General features: G+C 41.6%; 1 protein-coding gene across 1 annotated transcript in view; it reads right to left on the bottom strand.

Moving 5' to 3' along the window:
- Nucleotides 1–290: 290 nt before the first annotated feature.
- The window catches only part of SDK2 (sidekick cell adhesion molecule 2), a 990,523-nt gene continuing 963,649 nt past the window's right edge, over nt 291–27,164 (bottom strand). The window contains exon 45 of the mRNA XM_068126284.2: nt 291–1,613. Coding sequence (XP_067982385.2) covers nt 1,338–1,613 — 276 coding nt within the window. The 3' untranslated portion in view covers nt 291–1,337. The remainder of the gene's footprint in view (nt 1,614–27,164) is intronic.

The raw sequence follows: 27,164 nt of genomic DNA on the forward strand, positions 1-27,164 counted from the left end.
TAGATATGATCAGGATCTCAAGATTACAGCGACAGTTAATAGAAAAAGAAAAGCGAGTGATTTACGTGTAATGTTATTCCGAGGCACAAACTCATCTGGATGCTAAATGTCCAGGATGGACTTGATGGTTATTGTGAGGCCAAAAGTCAACAACATAAATGATGACAGGAAATTGATTTTAAATCAGTGATTACAAGCTCTGTGCTCAGATGGGGACACCAAGCAGGTTTCTCAAAGAAAGTTGATGATCATTAGCAACACTTTAATCAACACGCCTTTTCCACTCAGACTCAGGGACTTTGGTGCTCTTTTAATAATATAATATGGTCTTAAAAAAGGAAAATATAGATGGAATAAAAATTATAGAGAGTGATTCAGGATAATTCTTATGCTGAATACTTTTTGTACAGGTTGTAAGTGGCATCAACATCATGTTGTTGGCACAGGAAATTGAAGGTTGTTTGTACACCGGTGCAACGTTTGATAATTTACAGGGGTCACATGGAATGCAGGAGTGCCTTTTGTACACAGCTGGAATAAAACCACGAACTCGGTGCATTTACCGTCACTTCAAACCAAATCCTTACACAAAATAAGAGGAAATAGCCATAGGTACCCTAATCACAAAAAGATAACTCCAAACAGTTCAATTGGTGCCAGGCGCTGCATCTTGTCGGACGTCGGCAGAGAGCGCGCGGGCTTGGAAGAGCGAGTCAAGAAAACACGGTTTCATGAACATCAAGTCAGTAAGTTACCACTGTGTGGTTTTTCCGATGAGACGCAGCATAACAGGTGGCTCACTATTTTCGAAGTGGGTCCACGCGATGTCAAATCTAATTTTCTGGACTTCAAATACAATGATGGCTATTGCAGGCTGAGACCAAAGTAGTTTCAATATCTCTCTTTCTTTGTACAGAAGTTAGGGGAGAGAGGAAAGGAAAAAGAGGCAAGTGGGGATGTTGAGGAGGGGCAATGTTGGCATTTTGAGGAAGCCTTTAAATACAGGTATGATTGTCTTTCTTGACGTTGGTCAACATGGTATATTAAATGATTTCGTGTTATCACATATAGTCAAATTTTTTTTAACTTCCAATGTCCATCTGCGATCCAGAACTCGAAATGCCAAAGCTCGGTGCAATTTACCAAATCTCTTATCATAATTTTTTTCACCAACCCAGATAACTTGCATCCTTTGGAGTAAACGTGAAAGTCTGACCCCAAAAACAAAAATGATTAAAAAGAAAGTTTGGTAAAAATTCATCTGCATATCTGAAAACGTTTCTTCTTTTCTCTGGATTTTTTTCTCATACTCAGAGTTCAGTTCATTAAACTTTATTTTACACAAAGGAAGAAAAGCCGGCCAATCCCGGCCCAAAGCTGGCGGCCATTCGTATATCACCATCGGATGAAGCGTAAGGAGACTTGACGACGTGGTTGGCTCCCTCGGCCTCGCCCCTCTCTCCCTCGAGCGAGCACTGAACTTTGGGCCTCAACAGGTCCCTTTGCTGTCGTCGCCAAGAGTTGTAGTATGTGGGGTCACTGATGTAGTGGTTTACGAATGAATGCGTGGTGTCTCTTTCCTCCATCTTGTCTGGATCACCCTCTTCTTCACTCTGGAATCAGCCACAGCAAAGAAAACATCATATTAATTCCCATAGATCAGGCAAGACCATGTTTTCCAGACAATGCTTTGGCCGATGCATCTACATTCAATATAATATTTACTTAAAACATAATTATTTTTTGCTCCTGCCCTTCCGACAAGGTCGGAGGAGACGGATGACATTAAAATGAGCTCCGTCCGACCGACGGATCATCCGTCCATGCACTTTTGAGTATGTGATATTTCAAAAACCGTTGAACATTGAACTTTGATATTGCAGATTTCTATTCCTCATAACATGATCTCAACCTGATTATATCACGGCTGTGATTTGCTGAATTATGTTGCCATGGCAACAATCTCAGTAACTTGGCTTGTGTATGCGATATTTCAAAAACCGTTCAAGATTTAGCTTTCATCTTCCACAGATCTATTCTTCTTACCACCCAAAAGGTGGGGGACCTGGAGCATCAGCTCTTTGTTGATTGCCAATCAGTGTTGGCAATAAGTGAAATACGGCATATAGTGGGCAAGGGGAGTTGGATAAACATTTAAATTCCTTGATTGAAGTTACATTTATGTTGGGATAAATTATACCCATTATTACATCATAAAGTGAAAACTGCCCTGTTTTATGGATTGCTCAGGACAGGACCGCATCGTAACAGGCCGAGGGCAGAATAACATAATCCACAATGAAGATAAATGGAGAAAACCTTTCAAAGGCAAACAATAAGCAAAACTGCACAGGGATAACAACATAAATGTGATTCCGCACATCGTTTCTGCAGTTCATATCGAAAGCAATTTGGGTGAACCCAGGTAGATTTTATTTAAATAAATAAATATAAAACAATGTTCTGCATACTATTTGTATCAGAAAAGATCCCTTTTAGCTACTTTGTCTATAAGAGTATCTCTTCTGTTTTCAATGCTAATCAGCCAAGACCTTCAAGGTAGCCTTACGATGATTTTACCTCATATCGGTAACACACACTTACTCATACAAACATCACTGTTAGGACAAGAACATGGGAATATGTTTGACAAATTGACATACAGACAAGGATTTGAACCTGGGACAAGGACAAGGATTTGCCATATTTCATATCCTGGCACTGAGCTAACCCATTAACGGTGTTGTTTAAAATTAATAAGAAATCTTCAAAATCTGTCCGCTAAGAAAATTCCTTTAATTTTACTTTTCTGTTTCCAATACCAAACAATCTTCCAAATTTCTGGTTCCAAATTCCAAAAAAATCTGGTTCCAAATTTTTTTTTCTGGTTCCAGATTTCATGAACCAAAATACAGGACCCATCCATTCAGTGCAGTATGCTTGACCCATTTCCATAGTTGTAATTGTAAAAATCTATCAGAGTCGTATACTAAATTAATGATGGTGTTTACGTACGTCAAGTCTTGTTGCATTGCCCTAACTGGTGTGGGTTCAATTCCCATTGCCACGCAAAAAAGATTTCTACACCCTGTGATTGAGGGCCGACCTGTCCAGGATTGGTACATTGCCACAGAAACTTTGAAGAATCACCATGAACACTCCAAAAATTGTATGGGCCTCCACTACGACTAAGGGGAACCCATAGCGAGCATTTAACGGGACAGCTCATGAGTGGGAGCAATACTTTTAACAAAGTAGTTCAACAACCATAACGTTTACAGTGTAGTTCCTAATGTTTCCTGGTTCGCAGTACGGTGTTGTTCAGGTCGGTTTAGCAAATAAAAATAGTCAGTGCAAAACTGTTACAGGGATAATTGAACCACCTTTAGAGGCCATTTTTCCCCGCAGAGCAGGGTTTGGCCTTTTTGGGGCACCGTGGTCCCCTTTTTGAAGAAATATTTTATGGCTGGATGCCCTTCCTGCCGCCAACCCTGTTAGTCGCCTTTTTGCAACATACAGGGAATTACCAGTGAACTGGTACTCCATTTGCCGACTGCGGAAGGATGACAGGCTGATTCAACCCGCCCTGGTGTTAATTTAGCGATTGACCGGGATTCAAACCCAGGATCCCAGGATCCCAAGCCGGCACCTTAACCGCGAAGCCAACACCAGGCTTGTTACAGGTCTAATTGGCCAAACAAAAATCAATCAAAATATACTGTAATGCAAGAAAGGATTTATGGAATCCTTTATAATGAATTAAATGTGAACATGAATTTCTCCATGACTGAAGTTTGGGAATCAAACCCATGCGTGAACACAATGGAAATCAGAAGGGCACTCGGTAGAGCACATGTACCTCTAACAGGCTGAACATTTGAAGTTTTCGGCCGGATCTGCATCCGGACATGAACGAAAATCTAATCGGATTGTTCTTGTCACCTGTCCAACTCATCCACCAAGTTTTGCCATAATCCGTCCAAAGCTTTTTGAAATATCATGCTATATATCGTTTTTGGCCGGATCACTCAATGGTGAAGAATCATTTAAAAAATCTAAAAATTCTGGTATCCGGATCCAGATGTTCACCAAAATATGAACAATTCGCCCTCGTCATACACGCAACAAGTTTTGTCTGAATCGGTCAATAACGTTTTGAGATATCTTGCTCACGGACAGACACACAGGGGTGGAAAGATAACTTCGTCCACTGGGAATGACATCTTTTCAATGGAATTGTATCAAGGAAACACGTCCTTCAAAATGCACGCAATCAATGAAAGCGGTACGACAGTTTGCGTCGAAAGAGAAGCCGTGAAATGCAGGAAGAGCAAATGTACAACCTTGGCGTACTGTGTATTCGAGCAAGACAAATCATTCATGTACATCAGGGTACGGCCTTGAAAACACAACGATAAAAAATTATACAGAGGCTTCTTAAGGGGATATGCAAAATCCAACTCTCACGCCAGGAATGCATCTTATTTGTCTGATTTGAAAAGAAAAACGGAAAAGCTATTGCACCGGAGGAAGTGTTAAGAACAGCATCTGTCTCTTGGGTTCTCTTAGTTCAAATGCCAAGCTTGTGATGAAAGTCGATAACTACAGTCTTGGCTTACAAGTTGCACTAGGCCCCGTTTCCTCAACACTACAAGGCAGAACGGGATCGGGTCAGGGTGGGAAAATATATATCAAACAAGTCCTCAAGTGAAAATTGGAAACACAGTGCCCAGAAACTGTTGACTGACGACACGGCATTCATACAATATTTTCATTTTCTGCTCGGCAAGAAAAGGACAAATGTCGTCGCAACTGACAACAGGCCATTCTGTTTGCCAGAAACACATTTTAGATGCCCTGGTCTTGGTGAACGATATTTCCTTGGTCTTGGTGAACTGAAAGTTCATTAAACAGAGACTCCTCTCCCCCTTCCCCAAACACACCCCTCTGCAGCCTCACCCACCACTCCAGGGAATGAAAAACAAAGGAACATATAAAATACACAAACAAACAATAAAGTTCCCCATAACGTTCAGGACATACTTGTGTAACACTCATAATATTTCCTGTGCCAAGTCCAGGCAATGGGTTACTTTGGATGACATTCTCCTGCATCTCTCGATATTGTTCTGGAGCAAAACTGATCACGGTTTTGTCAATGGACCTTTCCTCATGTCTTTACATGATAGTTTCTTAACCTCTCGCTAGGCAGGCCGCAGAAGCATCCCTTTATGCTAATCTGAAATAATCCATCGACCTCAAACATGTATTTTAATGTGGGAAAGATCAATATTCTTCCTCCATCATGTCATGGCTAGCAAAATCTCCATTCTTTTTTTTTTGGTGATCAGCCTCTGGTCGAGAGGTGCAGTTTCTGGAGTTCCTGTTCCTCACCTTCAGCTCAAACCTTTCCTGGACATATGTATATATATATATATATATATATATATATAAAAAAAAAAAAAAAAAAGATACAGTCGTGGCAAAAAATATTGGCACCCTTGCACTTTTTATGCCTCTGCCGACAAAGTCGCCGGAAGCATTATGTTTTCGGGTTGTCCGTCCGTCCATCTGTCCGTACGGGCTTTTTTTTTTTTTTTTTTTGTATACAGAATCGAGGCTCGTGAAAGAGCTAACATTTATCACACAAACAAATCAAACAGACAAACAATGTATATAAAAAGGGGAGCGGGAGACAAGATGGGGAGAGAAGGGGAAGCACACAAACACAACATTTGAGAGCAGGGACATCGGGAGATCTGTGGGAGGGAGAGGGCTTGGGGGGAGGAGGTGTGGGAATGGGGGGGGGGGGGGGGGTGGGAGAAGTATATAACACGAGGACACTGCAAGGACTTCCAGGAAAGAAGTTGGTATTTCAAAAAACTGGATTTGGGGTGAAATTAGCGGGGGTAGAAAAGATCAAGGTTTTGGATGGGGGAAGATAAGAGATAGTGGTGAACAGCTGTTTTAAAGACCTGGAGGGAGGAGTGGGATTGAAGAGAGTGAGGGAGTTTGTTCCAGAAGCGGCAGAAAAGAGGAAGAAGGAGTGAAGGTGAGCAGAGAGTCTTGATTTTGGCAGCTTAACCATAAGAGGGTTGCAGGCAGATCTTGTGCGACCTGTAGGAATATTTGGGCGTCAGAGCCCAGAGAGAGCTGGGGGAGCAAGGCCAGAAAGGAGTCGGTAGAAGACGGAAAGACCACCAACCTGCCTGCAGTGAGTAAGTGAAAGGCCCTCGGAGTTAGCTTCATCGCGGGAGATTCCAATGATTCTGAACGCTTTGGTTTCAACAGCGTGAAGACGAGCCAGGTGTGAGGCAGGAGCACCAGCCCAGAGGGGAGAGCAGTATTCCATTGAGCTGCGGATGAAAGCCTTGTATGTGGTGAGGAGCTCAGGTGTGCCAAGGAAGGACTTCGCACGACGGAGGATGCCCAGTCGGCGACTGGCTTTGGAGGCCAGATTTGAAATGTGGTTTTCCAAGGAAAGATCATGGCAGATAGTGAGACCCAAAAGCTTGAGTGACATAGTTTCTTGGAGAGGATTATTCCGAAAGTGGATGGGAGGGTTGTCCAGTCGGGCTTTTCGGAGAGACATTGTAAGAGTGTGAGATTAGTCAGGCTTGAAAGACATGTTCCACTTGTTTGACCAGTCTGTGATTTTGTCCAGGTCTGCAGAGAGTGAGGAGGCTGCAGATTGCCGATCTGAGGGATGAGGAATGGAGCGGCAGAGAGTGGAGTCATCAGCAAAAAGATAGAGAGGATTTTCAAGAGAGTCAGAGAGATCAGTGATGAAGACCAGAAAAAGCACAGGGCCCAGAACACTGCCTTGGGGAACTCCAGCCTGAACAGGAAGAGGAGATGAGAGAAACCCATTCAGGGCCACACGTTGACTACGACTAGAGAGGAAGTCCGCCAGCCATGCGTGGGGATTTCCATGGATAACAAAGGAGGAGAGTTTGGTGAGCAGAGCGGGGTGCCAGACCGTATCGAAGGCATGTGATATGTCAAGGGAGACAGCTCTAATTTCCTGTTTGGCATTGAGGACCTCCATCCATTGTTGAGACAGGAGAAGCAGCATGTCCAGAGTAGAGTGACCTGGTCTGAAACCAAATTGATGATCAGAGATCAAGCCATTGGAGAAGAGGAAAGATTTCATATCCGAAGCAATGATGGATTCCATGACTTTGCTGATAATTGTGAGAAGGCTGATTGGTCTGTAGTTGCTAGGATCTGTTTTTGCACCTTTTTTGTGTAAAGCGGTGATGCTGGCTGATTTCCAAGCAGATGGCAGATGACCTTGAGCAAAAGAGAGGGTGAAGAGAACAGAGAGAGGGAGTGAAAGAGCAGAAGAACAGGATTTTAGGACCCGTGGGCTGATGCCGTCAGGTCCAGTTGCAGAATCAGAGTCGAGGATTGACAGAAACTTTTCCACCTTGTCAGGAGGAAAGGACACAAAGTCCAGGAGCAGCTGGGTACGACTGGGTACGGTGGGTACAGAGAGGGATGGGTTTGGGACACAAGATTTAGAGGCAAACACAGAGTTGAGGCATTCAGATATTTCACGTGCGGAGTCAGCTGTGTAGCCGTTTGAGGTAAGGGAGGGGATGGAGGGGGAACAAACACCAGAAACAGATTTGAACAGACGCCACCAGGATTTGGAAGAGGGAGACAGATTTGAGAGTTCGGTCTTGAGAACGGAGAGATAATGTTTCCTAGCTCTCCTGATGGTGGACACACACTTGTTTCGGGCTTTGTGAAAGGAAATGAGATTTCATTCCATTGGATTTGCTTTCAAGGAGGCGAAGGCAAGTTGTTTCTGGGAAACAGCCTCACCACAAGATTCCGTGTACCATGTACGGGAGGAAGGGTATGACAACTGAAGACGAGATGGGATAAATCTGTGCATGAGAGAGAGCAATTTACTTTGGAAAAATTCCCAGGATGAGTTGATGTCAGAGGCGGTAGAGATGGGAGACCAGTCCAGATGATTGATGGCTGCTTGAAGACCGTGCCAGTTGGCCGGAGTGAAATGTCAGACTCGTCGACGCTGAGGAGGCTCTCTGAGAATGGTCAGAGAGATGTCCACTTTAACAAGCACATGATCAGATGAGCCGATTGGAGCAGAAGAAGAGCAGCAGACATTTGCAGGGAAGTTAGTCATAACCAAGTCCAGAAGAGAAGATGCTCCGTTGACTGAGATCCGGGTCAGGAAATTGACAGATTGTGTCAGTCCCAGTGAGTTGCAGAAGTCCTTTGCTGAGGAGCCATGGCTGGTGAGAGAGGTACCCACGCCCAGCCAACTGGCATGGTGACAATTGAAATCACCACATATGAGGAAGAGAGAGTTGGGATGAGTCGTTAGAAGTTGGTCCATATTATCAGACAGCGAGATGTAGATGGAGTCATCTCTGTTTGGTGGACGGTACAACACACATATGAACAAAAGGTGGGAGCGAAGGGAAAGCCGTAGCCAGAGGTATTCCTGGGGGTGAGGTGGAGAGAGGGCAGTGCAGGGCGAGTGAGGAAGAGTTTTTTATAAAGATAGCAACCCCCCCTCCAGGACGAGGCTCAGGTCTATCATACCGGAGGAGGGAGTAACCTGGGAGAGATACCAAGGAATCAGAGACATCATGAAGGAGGAAAATTTATATTATGCAGATCAAGTCTGGTTTGTCAGAAGCAACCTGTATGGAGAGATCAGTCAAGTTTGAGCGAAGGCCCCGGATGTTTGAGGTCCATACTGTTAATGAAGAGGAAGGAGAGAACATCGGATACAGAACAGGGGGGTGGGGGGGGGGGGGGGGGGTAGGGTAAGATGTGGAAGAGGAGGAAGAGGTAGGGAGAGCTGTTGACAGTGTGTCAGAGATTTCAGAATAGCTCGGAGAAAGGGAAGGATGGGGCGGACAAAATGTTTGAAGGTGATTGGGTGAGGCACAGTGAGGTGTTAATTGAGGAGGGGGAAGAGCGAGGCAGAAGGTTGGGGGAGATGGAGGTGAGAGTTGGAAGGGGGAAGAAGCGGGGATGACGCTTTGAGGAGGAGGGGTGAGAGGGGGGAAATGCAGAAGAAATGAGGGTGGGGAGATTTGAAGGGGAGGGCAAGGGGGGAGTTTTTGAGGGGAGGGGTTAGCGGGGAGTTTTTGAGGGGAGGGGCGAGGGGGAGTCTAGGAGGGGAGCGGCGTGGGGGGAGTTTAGGAGGGAAGGGGCAAGGGGGGATTTTTGAAAGGGATGGGTGACGGGGAAGATTTGGAGGGGAGGGCAAAGGGGAAGATTTGAAAGGGATGGGTGATGGGGAAGACTTGGAGGGGAGGGGCAATGTGGGAGATTTGAAAGGGATGGGTGATGGGGAAGATTTGGAGGGGAGGGGTGAGTTTGGATTTTAGAAAATGTACGATTAATGGGAAACGAACATTTATTGCAAAATTAGTTTCTTGTGACCTTCGAGTCAAAAAAAACGTTTAAGGACGCTGGAGGGAGAGGGGGGGGGGGGGAGGGGGGAGGGGGAGTGGAGTGCAGGTGAGTTTAGCGAATGTAGAAAAGAGGAACTGTAAGAGATGGAATTTTTTTTTGGAATGAATAGATTTGGTGAGCAAGTCGAAAGCACCCTTTTAAAGAAGAAGAAAAAGGTAAAGGTGTTATCATATATGACAGAATACAGTACTTCAGGGGAAAGTTTAAACATTTTCAAATTGAACAGTGAAAACTATCTGGGGAAATGGGGACACACACTCCAAAAAACTCGACACGTGGTCGAAGAACGAATGAACGAATAAGAACAACGAATAAACGAATAATAACAACGAATAAGAACAGAGAAGGAAATGTTTTTTTTTGAGTTGAGGTTATAAACAAGGACGTATGGGGTGAAAAGATTGGGAAAAACTGAGAGAACGAAAGTAATTGGAGCACAATCGAACGCTGAGAGAAAAACAAAGCCTCAAGGTAGGACACGGTACTCGGCCTCAAAAAACATGGCACGAAATAACCGACGATTTGTTATACAGGTATGAAAGGATTAACACCGAGAATCTCCCGAGGGACACACTATAGGTACACACACCGAAAGATAAATAGAGTTTCGAGAAAAATACAATTGTGAACAATTACTTAACTTCGAAACGTGGAGAACGTGTACAGCTTCGAAAAACCGTGCGGTCGCCGCCAAGATCTTGAGGCTAAACCTCGTTTTTCTCAGCAACCATATGTCCGATTGAGACAAAACTTTCAGCGTAGGAGTGACACCCATGCAGAATATTTTTTATGACAATTGTGACATCATAGGTCATTTGTTATGGCAGTCATCTTGGATTAAAAGCAAATAATAAAACAATTATTTCTCGGAAACCGCTGAATGGAATTTTTTTAAAACTTGGTACATTGTCAAGTACTCCCAATGGGGGACAAAAGTATGATAATGATGTCATCATAGGTGAAGTGGTATAACAGCCAAAAATGTTTTAGTCGAATTCCTTATCCTAAAAATCTGAAATTGCATGCACATGATCTACGACCCATTTGTATTGAAATATTAAATTTATGACATCATAGGTCACATGGTTTGGCAGCCATTTTGGATTGAAAAACGAACCTTATCCAATCAACACGAAACTTCACAAACGTGATCCACTACCCATACATATGTAGCGTTTTTTTTTTTTTTTTTTTGTATACTGAATCGAGGCTCGTGAAAGAGCTAACATTTATTTCACAAACAAATCAACCAGACAAACAAAATATACAAAAAGAGGGAGCGGAAGACAAGATGGGGAGAGAAGGGGAAGCACACAACCACAACATTTGAGAGCAGGGAGAAGTGTGGGAGGGAGAGGGCATGGGGGCAGGAGGCGTGGGAAGGGGAGGGGGGAGGGGCGGAGAGGTATAAAACACAAGGGGACCGAAATGAGCGGGGGTAGAAAAGATCAAGGTTTTGGATGGGGGAGGATAAGAGATGGTGGTGAACAGCTGTTTTAAAGACCTGGAGGGTGGAGTGGGATTGAAGAGAGTGAGGGAGTTTGTTCCAGAGGCGGGAGAAAAGAGGAATGAAGGAGTGAAGGTGAGCAGAAAGTCTTGATTTTGGCAGTTTAACCATAAGAGGGTTACAGGCAGATCTTGTGCGACCTGTAGGAATATTTGGGGGACAGAGCCCAGAGAGGGCTGGGGGGGCAAGGCCAGAGAGGAGTCGGTAGAAGACGGAAAGACCACCAACCTGCCTGCGGTGAGTGAGTGAAAGGCCCTTGGAGTTAGCTTCATCGCGGGAGATTCCAATGATTCTGAACGCTTTGGTTTCAACAGCGTGAAGACGGGCTAGGTGTGAGGCAGGAGCACCAGACCAGAGGGGAGAGCAGTATTCCATAGAGCTGCGGATGAAAGCCTTGTATGTGGTGAGGAGCTCAGGTGTGCCAAGGAAGGACTTCGCACGACGGAGGATGCCGTCGGCGACTGGCTTTGGAGGCCCGCCCCCTCCCAGTGATGGCATCTACCCGTTGTGGGACTATGCGGAGGCATATTGGCGACACAGTCGCATTGTTCTAGTTTCAAATAATTCACAATTTTCTCTAAAAATAAGTTGAAATTGACAAAAGTATTCGTCTCCACAATTCTTCATTTCACTGTTAATATTACAGAACCTTTGTTTTTTATTCAGAACTTAATATATCCTTTAAAAAATCAGAAAGTAAATAGAAATAGAAATGGCATTGACAAAATTATTGACACCTCAGACTTAATTATTGACAACAACCTTTGGAGAAAATAAATGCAGTCGAGCGCTTCCTATAGCCATGAATGAGCTTCCGACACCTCTCGACTGGCAGTTTGGCCCACTCTTCTTGTGCAAACTGCTCCAGATCTCCAAGATTCTCCCAGTTTGAAGATTGGCTTCTCCCAACTGCTGTTTTCAGATCTCCCCATAGGTGTTCAATGGGATTTAGATCTGGCCTCATTGCTGGCTACTTCAGAACAGTTCAGCGTTTTGTCTTGAACCATTCCTGTGTGCTTTTTAAAGCGTGTTTGGGGTCATTGTCCTACTGCAAGACCATGACCCTCGACGGGGAACCACCTTTCTGACACTAGGTTGAACATTGTGCTCCAAAATGCCTTGGTAATCTTCTGATTTCATGATGCCATGCACACATTCAAGACACTCAGTGCCAGAGGCAGCACAGCAACCCCAAAATATCACTGAACCTCCTCCATGTTTGACTGTAGGGAAGGTGTTCTTTTCTTTGAAGGCTTTATTTTGTTTTCTGTTAACATAGAGATGATGTGCTTTACCGAAAAGCTCTAATTTGGTCTCATCTGTCCACAGGACATTCTCCCAGAAGGACTTGGGCTTGTTCAGGTGAGTTTTGGCAATCTCTAGTCAGGCTTTCTCAGCAGTGGGTCCTCCTGGGCCTTCTAAAACAGAACCCCCTTTCATTGAGTTGGTGACGGATGGTGCGAGTTGAAACTGTCATACCTTGTGTCTGAAGGTCAGCTTTAATCTGTTTGGCAGTTGATCGAGGCGTTTTCTTCACCATTCAAACAATCCTTCACTGCAATCTTTGATCAGGTTTTCTCTTGCGGACACATCCAGGGTGGTTGGCTACAGTGCCATGGGCTTTAAACTTCCTGATAACATTGCGTACGGTAGACATAGGAACATCAAGGTATCTGGAGATGGACTTGTAGCCTTGAGATTGTCCATGCTTGGCTACAATCTTGTGTCTGACCTCCTCAGACAATTCTCTGGTTTTCTTTCTTTTCTCCATGCTCATTGTGGTACACACAGTGACACAAAACAGCAGAATGACTCCTTTTCTCTATTCAAACTGGTTGAATGAGTGATTTTTTATATTGCAGGCACCTACAAATCACCACAGGTGAGTTAAATTCCCAAGTAAAGGAGAATCACCTGCTTGAAATCCAATTATTTCTAACAACTTCTAAAAGGTGCTAATAATATTGTCCAGGCCATTTTAGGATTTCTGAGTGGAATAAGCTAAGATTTAGTAGTTTTTTGACCTCTTTTTGTTTTGTTCCACTGCAAACCAAAGAAATACACATGTGGATACCAAAATATTTTTTTATTTCAACAATTTTCTGGAAGAAATAGTGCATTATTTGAAAAAAGTGCAAGGGTGCCAATATTTTCGGCCACGACTGTATATATATATATATATATATATATATATATATATATATGCCTCATCTGGCTGCTATGTTATCATGCTCCACCGAGCCAAGTCCAACTTTGGCCATCCTCAGATTATAATGTTATACAAGTGGTGTTCATTCAAACTGTTGACCATGGAATTTGGCTTTTCCCTTTGGACTGGTGTTCCCCACGCTAGACTCTCAAGCAGGAATTTAGGATCGAGGCAAAGGCTGGTTCTGTTCAAAACACATCCTGATATTTTTAACCTCCACAATAACGACCGCAAAAACTGTTTCTACAAAATGAGAAACACAAACATAAAATGGATTTTAATGAGAAAAATCGTATAGAAAGGCAAAAAATATATGATTTTAATATTTAATGCAGCAAAGTTTTCACTGCAAGAAGGGGATGCACGTGTTGTGTCCTTGCTCCTCCACCATCTAGGCCATGACCCTAGACTTTGGATGAAAAAAAAGAAAAGATGACACGTTATGTCGAAAAGATTCACAAACAGTGTATCTCGACAGCGCTGAGGCCTGCTTCCTTCGGATGTCCTGACCATCGGAACGCTCTTGCCTTTCATCCCTCAAAATGGGCACTCGTTGTGAGACAAACAGCTAGATGGGAGTCTAAATATTTATGTTGGAGCAGTCTGTGCGGAGAGCCACCGTACCATTGGCTTGGCCTTTGGGAATTCCTAATAAAGCCTCGGTCCAATTATGGTCGATTACGATCATTTCCTCCCAGAGCAAGCAGCGTTTTGTGGAATGTTTTTTTTTCTCCAATGGACAAGTTTTAACATCAAGAATGCAGAAAATTCCTTCTGCAAACCTAACCGACCGTGGGATGAAGCATGAAAAAGACGGTTTAAATCGGAATAAATAATTCCAGTGGCGTTCCGCCGCCTCCAATGCAATTCCTGTAACAAGACAGTTTCAATATCTTTCAAAAGCATCTGTAGCGCAAATTAACTGCAAGCCTTCGACATTTATATTTAAGGAATGGCTTCATCCAGGTAGGGGAAGATTGAATCCACAATGTGAGTGATGCAACCTCCAGGTTTGTTATTTTAGGAAAGCACGTGCTCCATTTGCTTGGTAAAGGGCATGCCTGCTTTAAAGTGAGCTGAACACTGAGGGAAGCTAGGTCAGCAAAAAGGCCTAATGAGACGTTTGTTATTCCTTTTTTACGACGCCGGTGGCTCGAAGCACATTGCAGCTCAAACCTTGCGGAAAATCCACAGATCCAGTTGTGCATGCCTGGGTGTTTTGGCCAGGCGTTTACGAAAATGTCGTCGTTCAATGCGTAACAATCCCACCGGTTATAAAGCAAAGGCTGCCTTGGCGTACACACTGTTCAGGGGAACAATTGTCCAGACGGAAATGCTTATGGGTGGGAAATGGCTTCCAGCTACCACGTCTTGAACAGAAGGGGGGCCTTTGGCTCCCAGAAATTTTTGTAACAAACAGCAGACTGTGTGTCTGCGACAGTAGCTACGCACAAAAAAATGTGCTGCAACAGAGGCCTGACGGGGGAGGATAACTCAACGGAAGTCAGATGTCGCACCATGTTAGGATGTTACAGCCTGATATTCAGTAGTTTGACACTCAAGTCCTGATAGCTTCAGACGTCTGCGGTAACAGTGAAGCGAGGCTCTCAGTCGGTGGAACTGGGAGGTTGATGGTTGAAAGGTAATGCAAAGGCAAACTAGAATAGAAACAGCAAAAGTTCAGAGCTATTTGGATGCATTGTAGCCAGATGTTTGGGTAGAAGTATGGTGAGGGAAAGAGTTTAGAGTTTAAAAAAAGGATGTTTGGGGAGAAGTATGGTGAGGGAAAGAGTCTAGAGTTTAAAAAAGGATTTTTGGGGAGAAGTATGGTGAGGGAAAGAGTTTAGAGTTTAAAAAAAGGATGTTTGGGGAGAAGTATGGTGAGGGAAAGAGTTTAGAGTTTAAAAAAGGATTTTTGGGGAGAAGTATGGTGAGGGAAAGAGTTTAGAGTTTAAAAAAAGGATTTTTGGGGAGAAGTATGGTGAGGGAAAGAGTCTAGAGTTTAAAAAAAGGATGTTTGGGGAGAAGTATGGTGAAGGAAAGAGTTTAGAGTTTAAATTTATGTTTGGGGAGAAGTATAGTGAGAGAAAGAGTTTCGAGTTTAAATTGATGTTTGGGGAGAAGTATGGTGAGGGAAAGAGTCTAAAGTTTAAAAAAGGATGTTTGGGGAGAAGTATGGTGAGGGAAAGAGTCTAGAGTTTAGAAAAAGGATGTTTGGGGAGAAGAATGGTGAGGGAAAGAGTTTACAGTTTAAAAAAGGATGTTTGGGGAGAAGTATGGTGAGGGAAAGAGTCTAGAGTTTAAAAAAGGATGTTTGGCGAGAAGTATGGTGAGGGAAAGAGTTTAGAGTTTAAAAAAAGGATGTTTGGGGAGAAGTATGGTGAGGGAAAGAGTTTAGAGTTTAAAAAAAGGATTTTGGGGAGAAGTATGGTGAGGGAAAGAGTCTAGAGTTTAAAAAAGGATGTTTGGTGAGAAGTATGGTGAGGGAAAGAGTTTAGAGTTTAAAAAATGATGTTTGGGGAGAAGTATGGTGAGGGAAAGAGTCTAGAGTTTAAAAAAGGATGTTTGGGGAGAAGAATGGTGAGGGAAAGAGTTTAGAGTTTAAAAAAAGGATGTTTGGGGAGAAGTATGGTGAGGGAAAGAGTCTAGAGTTTAAAAAAGGATGTTTGGGGAGAAGTATGGTGAGGGAAAGAGTTTAGAGTTTAAAAAAAGGATGTTTGGGGAGAAGTATGGTGAGGGAAAGAGTCTAGAGTTTAAAAAAGGATGTTTGGGGAGAAGTATGGTGAGGGAAAGAGTTTAGAGTTTTAAAAAGGATGTTTGGGGAGAAGTATGGTGAGGGAAAGAGTCTAGAGTTTAAAAAAGGATGTTTGGGGAGAAGTATGGTGAGGGAAAGAGTCTAGAGTTTAAAAAAGGATGTTTGGGGAGAAGTATGGTGAGGGAAAGAGTCTAGAGTTTTAAAAAGGATTTTGGGGAGAAGTATGGTGAGGGAAAGAGTCTAGAGTTTAAAAAAGGATGTTTGGGGAGAAGTATGGTGAGGGAAAGAGTTTAGAGTTTAAAAAAAGGATGTTTGGGGAGAAGTATGGTGAGGGAAAGAGTCTAGAGTTTAAAAAAAGGATGTTTGGGGAGAAGTATGGTGAGGGAAAGAGTCTCGAGTTTAAAAAAGGATGTTTGGTGAGAAGTATGGTGAGGGAAAGAGTTTAGAGTTTAAAAAAGGATGTTTGGGGAGAAGTATGGTGAGGGAAAGAGTTTAGAGTTTAAAAAAAGGATGTTTGGGGAGAAGTATGGTGAGGGAAAGAGTTTAGAGTTTAAAAAAGGATGTTTGGGGAGAAGTATGGTGAGGGAAAGAGTCTAGAGTTTAAAAAAGGATGTTTGGGGAGAAGTGTGGTGAGGGAAAGAGTCTAGAGTTTAAAAAAGGATGTTTGGGGAGAAGTGTGGTGAGGGAAAGAGTCTAGAGTTTAAAAAAAGGATGTTTGGGGAGAAGTATGGTGAGGGAAAGAGTTTAGAGTTTTAAAAAGGATGTTTGGGGAGAAGTATGGTGAGGGAAAGAGTTTAGAGTTTAAAAAAGGATGTTTGGGGAGAAGTATGGTGAGGGAAAGAGTCTAGAGTTTAAAAAAGGATGTTTGGGGAGAAGTATGGTGAGGGAAAGAGTTTAGAGTTTAAAAAAGGATGTTTGGGGAGAAGTATGGTGAGGGAAAGAGTCTAGAGTTTAAAAAAGGATGTTTGGGGAGAAGTATGGTGAGGGAAAGAGTTTAGAGTTTTAAAAAGGATTTTGGGGAGAAGTATGGTGAGGGAAAGAGTCTAGAGTTTAAAAAAAGGATGTTTGGGGAGAAGTGTGGTGAGGGAAAGAGTTTAGAGTTTAAAAAAGGATGTTTGGGGAGAGGTATGGTGAGGGAAAGAGTCTAGAGTTTAAAAAAGGATGTTTGGGGAGAAGTGTGGTGAGGGAAAGAGTTTAGAGTTTAAAAAAAGGATGTTTGGGGAGAAGTATGGTGAGGGAAAGAGTCTAGAGTTTAAAAAAGGATGTTTGGGGAGAAGTATGGTGAGGGAAAGAGTTTAGAGTTTAAAAAAGGATGTTTGGGGAGAAGTATGGTGAGGGAAAGAGTCTAGAGTTTAAAAAAAGGATGTTTGGGGAGAAGTATGGTGAGGGAAAGAGTTTAGAGTTTAAAAAAGGATGTTTGGGGAGAATTATGGTGAGGGAAAGAGTCTCGAGTTTAAAAAAGGATGTTTGGTGAGAAGTATGGTGAGGGAAAGAGTCTAGAGTTTAAAAAAGGATGTTTGGGGAGAAGTATGGTGAGGGAAAGAGTTTAGAGTTTAAAAAAGGATGTTTGGGGAGAAGTATGGTGAGGGAAAGAGTTTAGAGTTTAAAAAAGGATGTTTGGGGAGAAGTATGGTGAGGGAAAGAGTCTAGAGTTTAAAAAAAGGATGTTTGGGGAGAAGTATGGTGAGGGAAAGAGTTTAGAGTTTAAAAAAGGATGTTTGGGGAGAAGAATGGTGAGGGAAAGAGTCTAGAGTTTAAAAAAGGAAGTTTGGGGAGAAGTATGGAGGGAAAGAGTCGAGTTTAAAAAAGGATGTTTGGGGAGAAGTATGGTGAGGGAAAGAGTTTAGAGTTTAAAAAAAGGATGTTTGGGGAGAAGTATGGTGAGGGAAAGAGTCTAGAGTTTAAAAAGGATGTTTGGGGAGAAGTATGGTGAGGGAAAGAGTTTAGAGTTTAAAAAAAGGATGTTTGGGGAAAAGTATGGTGAGGGAAAGAGTCTAGAGTTTAAAAAAGGATGTTTCGTGAGAAGTATGGTGAGGGAAAGAGTTTAGAGTTTAAAAAAAGGATGTTTGGGGAGAAGTATGGTGAGGGAAAGAGTCTAGGGTTTAAAAAAGGATGTTTGGGGAGAAGTATGGTGAGGGAAAGAGTTTAGAGTTTAAAAAAAGGATGTTTGGGGAGACGTATGGTGAGGGAAAGAGTCTAGAGTTTAAAAAAAGGATGTTTGGGGAGAAGTATGGTGAGGGAAAGAGTTTAGACTTTAAAAAAGGATGTTTGGGGAGAAGTATGGTGAGGGAAAGAGTTTAGACTTTAGAGTTTAAAAAAAGGATGTTTGGGGAGAAGTATGGTGAGGGAAAGAGTTTAGAGTTTAAAAAAGGATGTTTGGGGAGAGGTATGGTGAGGGAAAGAGTCTAGAGTTTAAAAAAAGCATGTTTGGGGAGAAGTGTGGTGAGGGAAAGAGTTTAGAGTTTAAAAAAGGATGTTTGGGGAGAGGTATGGTGAGGGAAAGAGTTTAGAGTTTAAAAAAGGATGTTTGGGGAGAGGTATGGTGAGGGAAAGAGTCTAGAGTTTAAAAAAGGATGTTTGGGGAGAAGTATGGTGAGGGAAAGAGTCCAGAGTTAAAAAAAAGGATGTTTGGGGAGAAGTATGGTGAGGGAAAGAGTTTAGAGTTTAAAAAAGGATGTTTGGGGAGAAGTATGGTGAGGGAAAGTCTAGAGTTTAAAAATGGATGTTTGGGGAGAAGTATGGTGAGGGAAAGAGTCTAGAGTTTAAAAAATGATGTTTGGGGAGAAGTATGGTGAGGGAAAGAGTCTAGAGTTTAAAAAAAGGATGTTTGGGGAGAAGTATGGTGAGGGAAAGAGTTTAGAGTTTAAAAAAGGATGTTTGGGGAGAAGTATGGTGAGGGAAAGAGTTTAGAGTTTTAAAAAGGATTTTGGGGAGAAGTATGGTGAGGGAAAGAGTCTAGAGTTTAAAAAAAGGATGTTTGGGGAGAAGTGTGGTGAGGGAAAGAGTTTAGAGTTTAAAAAAGGATGTTTGGGGAGAAGAATGGTGAGGGAAAGAGTCTAGAGTTTAAAAAAGGATGTTTGGGGAGAGGTATGGTGAGGGAAAGAGTCTAGAGTTTAAAAAAGGATGTTTGGGGAGAAGTGTGGTGAGGGAAAGAGTTTAGAGTTTAAAAAAGGATGTTTGGGGAGAAGTATGGTGAGGGAAAGAGTTTAGAGTTTAAAAAAAGGATGTTTGGGGAGAAGTATGGTGAGGGAAAGAGTCTAGAGTTTAAAAAAGGATGTTTGGGGAGAAGTATGGTGAGGGAAAGAGTTTAGAGTTTAAAAAAGGATGTTTGGGGAGAAGTATGGTGAGGGAAAGAGTCTAGAGTTTAAAAAAAGGATGTTTGGGGAGAAGTATGGTGAGGGAAAGAGTTTAGAGTTTAAAAAAGGATGTTTGGGGAGAATTATGGTGAGGGAAAGAGTCTCGAGTTTAAAAAAGGATGTTTGGTGAGAAGTATGGTGAGGGAAAGAGTCTAGAGTTTAAAAAAGGATGTTTGGGGAGAAGTATGGTGAGGGAAAGAGTTTAGAGTTTAAAAAAGGATGTTTGGGGAGAAGTATGGTGAGGGAAAGAGTCTAGAGTTTAAAAAAAGGATGTTTGGGGAGAAGTATGGTGAGGGAAAGAGTTTAGAGTTTAAAAAAGGATGTTTGGGGAGAAGAATGGTGAGGGAAAGAGTCTAGAGTTTAAAAAAGGAAGTTTGGGGAGAAGTATGGAGGGAAAGAGTCGAGTTTAAAAAAGGATGTTTGGGGAGAAGTATGGTGAGGGAAAGAGTTTAGAGTTTAAAAAATGATGTTTGGGGAGAAGTATGGTGAGGGAAAGAGTTTAGAGTTTAAAAAAAGGATGTTTGGGGAGAAGTATGGTGAGGGAAAGAGTTTAGAGTTTAAAAAAAGGATGTTTGGGGAGAAGTATGGTGAGGGAAAGAGTCTAGAGTTTAAAAAAGGATGTTTGGGGAGAAGTATGGTGAGGGAAAGAGTTTAGAGTTTAAAAAAAGGATGTTTGGGGAAAAGTATGGTGAGGGAAAGAGTCTAGAGTTTAAAAAAGGATGTTTCGTGAGAAGTATGGTGAGGGAAAGAGTTTAGAGTTTAAAAAAAGGATGTTTGGGGAGAAGTATGGTGAGGGAAAGAGTCTAGGGTTTAAAAAAGGATGTTTGGGGAGAAGTATGGTGAGGGAAAGAGTTTAGAGTTTAAAAAAAGGATGTTTGGGGAGACGTATGGTGAGGGAAAGACTCTAGAGTTTAAAAAAAGGATGTTTGGGGAGAAGTATGGTGAGGGAAAGAGTTTAGACTTTAAAAAAGGATGTTTGGGGAGAAGTATGGTGAGGGAAAGAGTTTAGACTTTAGAGTTTAAAAAAAGGATGTTTGGGGAGAAGTATGGTGAGGGAAAGAGTTTAGAGTTTAAAAAAGGATGTTTGGGGAGAGGTATGGTGAGGGAAAGAGTCTAGAGTTTAAAAAAAGGATGTTTGGGGAGAAGTGTGGTGAGGGAAAGAGTTTAGAGTTTAAAAAAGGATGTTTGGGGAGAGGTATGGTGAGGGAAAGAGTTTAGAGTTTAAAAAAGGATGTTTGGGGAGAGGTATGGTGAGGGAAAGAGTCTAGAGTTTAAAAAAGGATGTTTGGGGAGAAGTATGTTGAGGGAAAGAGTTTAGAGTTTAAAAAAGGATGTTTGGGGAGATGTATGGTGAGGGAAAGAGTCCAGAGTTAAAAAAAAGGATGTTTGGGGAGAAGTATGGTGAGGGAAAGAGTTTAGAGTTTAAAAAAGGATGTTTGGGGAGAAGTATGGTGAGGGAAAGTCTAGAGTTTAAAAATGGATGTTTGGGGAGAAGTATGGTGAGGGAAAGAGTTTAGAGTTTAAAAAATGATGTTTGGGGAGAAGTATGGTGAGGGAAAGAGTTTAGAGTTTAAAAAAAGGATGTTTGGGGAGAAGTATGGTGAGGGAAAGAGTTTAGAGTTTAAAAAAGGATGTTTGGGGAGAAGTATGGTGAGGGAAAGAGTTTAGAGTTTAAAAAAGGATGTTTGGGGAGAAGTATGGTGAGGGAAAGAGTTTAGAGTTTAAAAAAGGATGTTTGGGGAGAAGAATGGTGAGGGAAAGAGTTTAGAGTTTAAAAAAGGATGTTTGGGGAGAAGAATGGTGAGGGAAAGAGTCTAGAGTTTAAAAAAGGATGTTTGGAGAGAAGTATGGTGAGGGAAAGAGTCTAGAGTTTAAAAAAGGATGTTTGGAGAGAAGTATGGTGAGGGAAAGAGTTTAGAGTTTAAAAAAGGATGTTTGGGGAGAAGTATGGTGAGGGAAAGAGTCTAGAGTTTAAAAAAGGATGTTTGGGGAGAAGTATGGTGAGGGAAAGAGTCTAGAGTTTAAAAAAGGATGTTTGGGGAGAAGTATGGTGAGGGAAAGAGTCTCGGGTTTAAAAAAGGATGTTTGGGGAGAAGTATGGTGAGGGAAAGAGTCTAGAGTTTAAAAAAGGATGTTTGGGGAGAAGTATGGTGAGGGAAAGAGTTTAGAGTTTAAAAAAAGGATGTTTGGGGAGAAGTATGGTGAGGGAAAGAGTTTAGAGTTTAAAAAAGGATGTTTGGGGAGAAGAATGGTGAGGGAAAGAGTTTAGAGTTTAAAAAAGGATGTTTGGGGAGAAGAATGGTGAGGGAAAGAGTCTAGAGTTTAAAAAAGGATGTTTGGAGAGAAGTATGGTGAGGGAAAGAGTCTAGAGTTTAAAAAAGGATGTTTGGAGAGAAGTATGGTGAGGGAAAGAGTTTAGAGTTTAAAAAAGGATGTTTGGGGAGAAGTATGGTGAGGGAAAGAGTCTCGAGTTTAAAAAAGGATGTTTGGGGAGAAGTATGGTGAGGGAAAGAGTCTAGAGTTTAAAAAAGGATGTTTGGGGAGAAGTATGGTGAGGGAAAGAGTTTAGAGTTTAAAAAAGGATGTTTGGGGAGAAGTATGGTGAGGGAAAGAGTTTAGAGTTTAAAAAAGGATGTTTGGGGAGAAGTATGGTGAGGGAAAGAGTCTAGAGTTTAAAAAAGGATGTTTGGAGAGAAGTGTGGTGAGGGAAAGAGTTTAGAGTTTATAAATGGATGTTTGGGGAGAAGTATGGTGAGGGAAAGAGTTTAGAGTTTAAAAAAGGATGTTTGGGGAGAAGTATGGTGAGGGAAAGAGTCTAGAGTTTAAAAATGGATGTTTGGGGAGAAGTGTGGTGAGGGAAAGAGTTTAGAGTTTAAAAATGGATGTTTGGGGAGAAGTATGGTGAGGGAAAGAGTTTAGAGTTTAAAAATGGATGTTTGGGGAGAAGTATGGTGAGGGAAAGAGTTTAGAGTTTAAAAATGGATGTTTGGGGAGAAGTATGGTGAGGGAAAGAGTTTAGAGTTAAAAAAAGGATGTTTGGGGAGAAGTATGGTGAGGGAAAGACTAGAGTTTAAAAAAGGATGTTTGGAGAGAAGTATGGTGAGGGAAAGAGTCTAGAGTTTAAAAAATGGATGTTTGGGGAGAAGTATGGTGAGGGAAAGAGTTTAGAGTTTAAAAAAAGGATGTTTGGGGAGAAGTATGGTGAGGGAAAGAGTCTAGAGTTTAAAAAAGGATGTTTGGGGAGAAGTATGGTGAGGGAAAGAGTCCAGAGTTAAAAAAAATGATGTTTGGGGAGAAGTGTGGAGAGGGAAAGAGTTTAGAGTTTAAAAAAAGGATGTTTGGAGAGAAGTATGGTGAGGGAAAGAGTTTAGAGTTTAAAAAAGGATGTTTGGGGAGAAGAATGGTGAGGGAAAGAGTTTAGAGTTTAAAAAAGGATGTTTGGGGAGAAGAATGGTGAGGGAAAGAGTTTAGAGTTTAAAAAAGGATGTTTGGGGAGAAGAATGGTGAGGGAAAGAGTCTAGAGTTTAAAAAAGGATGTTTGGGGAGAAGTATGGTGAGGGAAAGAGTTTAGAGTTTAAAAAAGGATGTTTGGGGAGAAGTATGGTGAGGGAAAGAGTCTAGAGTTTAAAAAAGGATGTTTGGAGAGAAGTATGGTGAGGGAAAGAGTTTAGAGTTTAAAAAAGGATGTTTGGGGAGAAGTATGGTGAGGGAAAGAGTCTCGAGTTTAAAAAAGGATGTTTGGGGAGAAGTATGGTGAGGGAAAGAGTCTAGAGTTTAAAAAAGGATGTTTGGGGAGAAGTATGGTGAGGGAAAGAGTTTAGAGTTTAAAAAAGGATGTTTGGGGAGAAGTATGGTGAGGGAAAGAGTTTAGAGTTTAAAAAAGGATGTTTGGGGAGAAGTATGGTGAGGGAAAGAGTCTAGAGTTTAAAAAAGGATGTTTGGAGAGAAGTATGGTGAGGGAAAGAGTCTAGAGTTTAAAAATGGATGTTTGGGGAGAAGTATGGTGAGGGAAAGAGTTTAGAGTTTAAAAAAGGATGTTTGGGGAGAAGTATGGTGAGGGAAAGAGTCTAGAGTTTAAAAAAGGATGTTTGGGTAGAAGTATGGTGAGGGAAAGAGTCTAGAGTTTAAAAAAGGATGTTTGGGTAGAAGTATGGTGAGGGAAAGAGTCTAGAGTTTAAAAAAGGATGTTTGGGTAGAAGTATGGTGAGGGAAAGAGTCTAGAGTTTAAAAAAGGATGTTTGGGGAGAAGTATGGTGAGGGAAAGAGTCTAGAGTTTAAAAAAGGATGTTTGGGTAGAAGTATGGTGAGGGAAAGAGTCTAGAGTTTAAAAAAGGATGTTTGGGTAGAAGTATGGTGAGGGAAAGAGTCTAGAGTTTAAAAAAGGATGTTTGGGGAGAAGTATGGTGAGGGAAAGAGTTTAGAGTTTAAAAAAAGGATTTTTGGGGAGAAGTATGGTGAGGGAAAGAGTTTAGAGTTAAAAAAAAGGATGTTTGGGGAGAAGTATGGTGAGGGAAAGAGTTTAGAGTTTAAATTTATGTTTGGGGAGAAGTATGGTGAGGGAAAGAGTCTAGAGTTTAAAAAATGGATGTTTTGGGAGACGTATGGAGGGAAAGAGTCTAGAGTTTAAAAAAAGGATGTTTGGGGAGAAGTATGGTGAGGGAAAGAGTTTAGACTTTAAAAAAGGATGTTTGGGGAGAAGTATGGTGAGGGAAAGAGTTTAGACTTTAGAGTTTAAAAAAAGGATGTTTGGGGAGAAGTATGGTGAGGGAAAGAGTTTAGAGTTTAAAAAAGGATGTTTGGGGAGAGGTATGGTGAGGGAAAGAGTCTAGAGTTTAAAAAAAGGATGTTTGGGGAGAAGTGTGGTGAGGGAAAGAGTTTAGAGTTTAAAAAAGGATGTTTGGGGAGAGGTATGGTGAGGGAAAGAGTTTAGAGTTTAAAAAAGGATGTTTGGGGAGAGGTATGGTGAGGGAAAGAGTCTAGAGTTTAAAAAAGGATGTTTGGGGAGAAGTATGTTGAGGGAAAGAGTTTAGAGTTTAAAAAAGGATGTTTGGGGAGATGTATGGTGAGGGAAAGAGTCCAGAGTTAAAAAAAAGGATGTTTGGGGAGAAGTATGGTGAGGGAAAGAGTTTAGAGTTTAAAAAAGGATGTTTGGGGAGAAGTATGGTGAGGGAAAGTCTAGAGTTTAAAAATGGATGTTTGGGGAGAAGTATGGTGAGGGAAAGAGTTTAGAGTTTAAAAAATGATGTTTGGGGAGAAGTATGGTGAGGGAAAGAGTTTAGAGTTTAAAAAAAGGATGTTTGGGGAGAAGTATGGTGAGGGAAAGAGTTTAGAGTTTAAAAAAGGATGTTTGGGGAGAAGTATGGTGAGGGAAAGAGTTTAGAGTTTAAAAAAGGATGTTTGGGGAGAAGTATGGTGAGGGAAAGAGTTTAGAGTTTAAAAAAGGATGTTTGGGGAGAAGAATGGTGAGGGAAAGAGTTTAGAGTTTAAAAAAGGATGTTTGGGGAGAAGAATGGTGAGGGAAAGAGTCTAGAGTTTAAAAAAGGATGTTTGGAGAGAAGTATGGTGAGGGAAAGAGTCTAGAGTTTAAAAAAGGATGTTTGGAGAGAAGTATGGTGAGGGAAAGAGTTTAGAGTTTAAAAAAGGATGTTTGGGGAGAAGTATGGTGAGGGAAAGAGTCTAGAGTTTAAAAAAGGATGTTTGGGGAGAAGTATGGTGAGGGAAAGAGTCTAGAGTTTAAAAAAGGATGTTTGGGGAGAAGTATGGTGAGGGAAAGAGTCTCGGGTTTAAAAAAGGATGTTTGGGGAGAAGTATGGTGAGGGAAAGAGTCTAGAGTTTAAAAAAGGATGTTTGGGGAGAAGTATGGTGAGGGAAAGAGTTTAGAGTTTAAAAAAAGGATGTTTGGGGAGAAGTATGGTGAGGGAAAGAGTTTAGAGTTTAAAAAAGGATGTTTGGGGAGAAGAATGGTGAGGGAAAGAGTTTAGAGTTTAAAAAAGGATGTTTGGGGAGAAGAATGGTGAGGGAAAGAGTCTAGAGTTTAAAAAAGGATGTTTGGAGAGAAGTATGGTGAGGGAAAGAGTCTAGAGTTTAAAAAAGGATGTTTGGAGAGAAGTATGGTGAGGGAAAGAGTTTAGAGTTTAAAAAAGGATGTTTGGGGAGAAGTATGGTGAGGGAAAGAGTCTCGAGTTTAAAAAAGGATGTTTGGGGAGAAGTATGGTGAGGGAAAGAGTCTAGAGTTTAAAAAAGGATGTTTGGGGAGAAGTATGGTGAGGGAAAGAGTTTAGAGTTTAAAAAAGGATGTTTGGGGAGAAGTATGGTGAGGGAAAGAGTTTAGAGTTTAAAAAAGGATGTTTGGGGAGAAGTATGGTGAGGGAAAGAGTCTAGAGTTTAAAAAAGGATGTTTGGAGAGAAGTGTGGTGAGGGAAAGAGTTTAGAGTTTATAAATGGATGTTTGGGGAGAAGTATGGTGAGGGAAAGAGTTTAGAGTTTAAAAAAGGATGTTTGGGGAGAAGTATGGTGAGGGAAAGAGTCTAGAGTTTAAAAATGGATGTTTGGGGAGAAGTGTGGTGAGGGAAAGAGTTTAGAGTTTAAAAATGGATGTTTGGGGAGAAGTATGGTGAGGGAAAGAGTTTAGAGTTTAAAAATGGATGTTTGGGGAGAAGTATGGTGAGGGAAAGAGTTTAGAGTTTAAAAATGGATGTTTGGGGAGAAGTATGGTGAGGGAAAGAGTTTAGAGTTAAAAAAAGGATGTTTGGGGAGAAGTATGGTGAGGGAAAGAGTCTAGAGTTTAAAAAAGGATGTTTGGAGAGAAGTATGGTGAGGGAAAGAGTCTAGAGTTTAAAAATGGATGTTTGGGGAGAAGTATGGTGAGGGAAAGAGTTTAGAGTTTAAAAAAGGATGTTTGGGGAGAAGTATGGTGAGGGAAAGAGTCTAGAGTTTAAAAAAGGATGTTTGGGGAGAAGTATGGTGAGGGAAAGAGTCCAGAGTTAAAAAAAATGATGTTTGGGGAGAAGTGTGGAGAGGGAAAGAGTTTAGAGTTTAAAAAAGGATGTTTGGAGAGAAGTATGGTGAGGGAAAGAGTTTAGAGTTTAAAAAAAGGATGTTTGGGGAGAAGAATGGTGAGGGAAAGAGTTTAGAGTTTAAAAAAGGATGTTTGGGGAGAAGAATGGTGAGGGAAAGAGTTTAGAGTTTAAAAAAGGATGTTTGGGGAGAAGAATGGTGAGGGAAAGAGTCTAGAGTTTAAAAAAGGATGTTTGGGGAGAAGTATGGTGAGGGAAAGAGTTTAGAGTTTAAAAAAGGATGTTTGGGGAGAAGTATGGTGAGGGAAAGAGTCTAGAGTTTAAAAAAGGATGTTTGGAGAGAAGTATGGTGAGGGAAAGAGTTTAGAGTTTAAAAAAGGATGTTTGGGGAGAAGTATGGTGAGGGAAAGAGTCTCGAGTTTAAAAAAGGATGTTTGGGGAGAAGTATGGTGAGGGAAAGAGTCTAGAGTTTAAAAAAGGATGTTTGGGGAGAAGTATGGTGAGGGAAAGAGTTTAGAGTTTAAAAAAGGATGTTTGGGGAGAAGTATGGTGAGGGAAAGAGTTTAGAGTTTAAAAAAGGATGTTTGGGGAGAAGTATGGTGAGGGAAAGAGTCTAGAGTTTAAAAAAGGATGTTTGGAGAGAAGTATGGTGAGGGAAAGAGTCTAGAGTTTAAAAATGGATGTTTGGGGAGAAGTATGGTGAGGGAAAGAGTTTAGAGTTTAAAAAAGGATGTTTGGGGAGAAGTATGGTGAGGGAAAGAGTCTAGAGTTTAAAAAAGGATGTTTGGGTAGAAGTATGGTGAGGGAAAGAGTCTAGAGTTTAAAAAAGGATGTTTGGGTAGAAGTATGGTGAGGG

This window comes from Myxine glutinosa, chromosome 10 (genome assembly GCF_964187855.1).
Source record: "Myxine glutinosa chromosome 10, kmMyxGlut1.1, whole genome shotgun sequence".
In the NCBI taxonomy this organism is placed as follows: domain Eukaryota; kingdom Metazoa; phylum Chordata; class Myxini; order Myxiniformes; family Myxinidae; genus Myxine; species Myxine glutinosa.